The 1,762-nt window shown below is 29.6% G+C and overlaps 1 protein-coding gene across 1 annotated transcript; it reads right to left on the reverse strand.

Annotated features, from left to right (window-relative positions):
• Positions 1 to 896: 896 nt before the first annotated feature.
• On the reverse strand, positions 897 to 1,499 carry LOC143529730 (uncharacterized). The gene is made up of 2 exons (XM_077025461.1): positions 1,431 to 1,499; positions 897 to 1,310 (listed from the first exon to the last, which is right to left on the reverse strand). Exons 1-2 carry the CDS (start codon positions 1,497 to 1,499, stop codon positions 897 to 899), a joined length of 483 nt encoding a protein of 160 aa, XP_076881576.1.
• Positions 1,500 to 1,762: the final 263 nt, after the last annotated feature.

Genomic DNA, 1,762 nt, shown 5'->3' on the forward strand with positions numbered 1-1,762 from the left:
TTTGGTACTTAAACAGAATGTTAAAAGTCAGTTGCGATCCGATAGAAGGCTTATGGATCGTAGACAGATCGCTAAGAATAAACTGATAATTATTTGTTTCGGATGAAAATTTCCAAGAAACAATTGTTGTCATTGTTGAAGATGATGGAAGAGACGATGGAAGTGATGAAAATTTCAAACAAACTGATTATTGTAGAAGTTATGATTATTATGTTTATCTTCCAAAGAGTCTTTTTTAATTATTAATAATGACGGTTTATTGATTCCATAAAACTCATGATTATCCCTATATTTATTAAACTATTGATGAACATTTAACCTATTCTTCTATTTTTTTAATGTAGTAAATTGATAAGATATAAATGTATATAACATATATTTCGGATATGTATATATATATAGGGGAGGTTTATCCTAAAAACAAGTAGTTTCCTAGAAAGACTAGGAATAAATCATAGCCGTTGGATCATATCAATCAATGGTTGAGATTTAAAATTACAAAAAACCGTCATAGTTAATTCCTAGAATTACTCTTTCAACATTATAACCGTTATAGTTTCCTATTGTTCTTTCACCATAGGTTTTAATTCCAAATGTCAAAATTATATTGGTTCTTACCATTCCTAGGAAACAATTTCTTTTTATTTGAACCATTTTCTATATATATATATATATATATAAATCAGTATAATATTAGCCTATAAATAAAAGTCTATAAAATTAAATTTCAAAAACATAAAAGATATAATACAAAAACCATAAACAACTAAACATAATTGAACATACAAACATGTATCTATAGTTAAACAAAATAAAATAATACAATCCTTTTATTAAAAAACCTTAAACATATTTAAAAAGAAACAAACGTAAACAAAAAAGTATTGTCAATAAATTCATAGAAGGTTTTCAGATATTTCCTTATACACAACATTTTTGGTTTCACTAATCAATTTGGATTCCTTATCTAATAAAACAATCTTAATACCTTCGCGAGTCTTCACTCTAGACAAAGCAACATAAAGCTGGCCATGTGTAAAAACCGGGTCTTTTAAATATAATCCAACACGCGATAAAGATTGTCCTTGACTTTTATTTATAGTCATTTCAAAACAAACCGATATAGGAAACTGTCTCCTCTTTAACTTGAATGGAAGCTTCTTATCAGACGGTGTAAGACTTATTCTGCTAAGTAAAGTACGAAATTCAATATTAGTACCAGAAACAACTTTAGCTTCAATGACGCGTTTACCCAAACTAACAACTTGTAGTCGAGTTCCATTGCACAACCCTTTTTTCTGATTAATATTCTGTAGTAACATAATAGGAACTCAAACCTTAAGTAACAAACGATGGTTTGGCATTCCGGACATCTTTATACCATTAAGAAAATCAGGAGAGTACAACGTGGGATCAAAGTCCTCAGATACACTTTCAACCTCGTCAATGCTATCTGAACTTAAGTACTTCATTTCTTGACCAGGAAAATACGCTAACATACGATCATTAATATGTAACATCCTACTTTTGGTTATATTAATAAAATAAATTTCGTTTATTTTATAGTGGGTCGTTATCGGTTTAGATGAATAGAATACGAGTTGGGCTAGTGTTGGGTGAATGGATATGGGTTATGGACTTGGGTTATGAAAAGAAAGAGGAGAGACCATGGGTTTAAGCCCATGATCCCTAAATATATAAACCATAATCACCATTAATTCCCTCATTTTACACATATTCCATACACCTCTCACACACACAC

This window comes from Bidens hawaiensis, unplaced genomic scaffold (genome assembly GCF_021521415.1).
Source record: "Bidens hawaiensis isolate Kalapana, Puna unplaced genomic scaffold, B.hawaiensis_p1.1 tig00000636_1, whole genome shotgun sequence".
Taxonomy (NCBI): domain Eukaryota; kingdom Viridiplantae; phylum Streptophyta; class Magnoliopsida; order Asterales; family Asteraceae; genus Bidens; species Bidens hawaiensis.

Coding starts and splice junctions, on each gene's coding strand:
- LOC143529730 (XM_077025461.1), bottom strand. CDS start 1,499: ATGTTAGCGTATTTTCCTGGTCAAGAAATGAAGTACTTAAGTTCAGAT. Junction 1,311..1,430: donor GCATTGACGAGGTTGAAAGT/GTATCTGAGGAC, acceptor ATGTTACTACAG/AATATTAATCAGAAAAAAGG.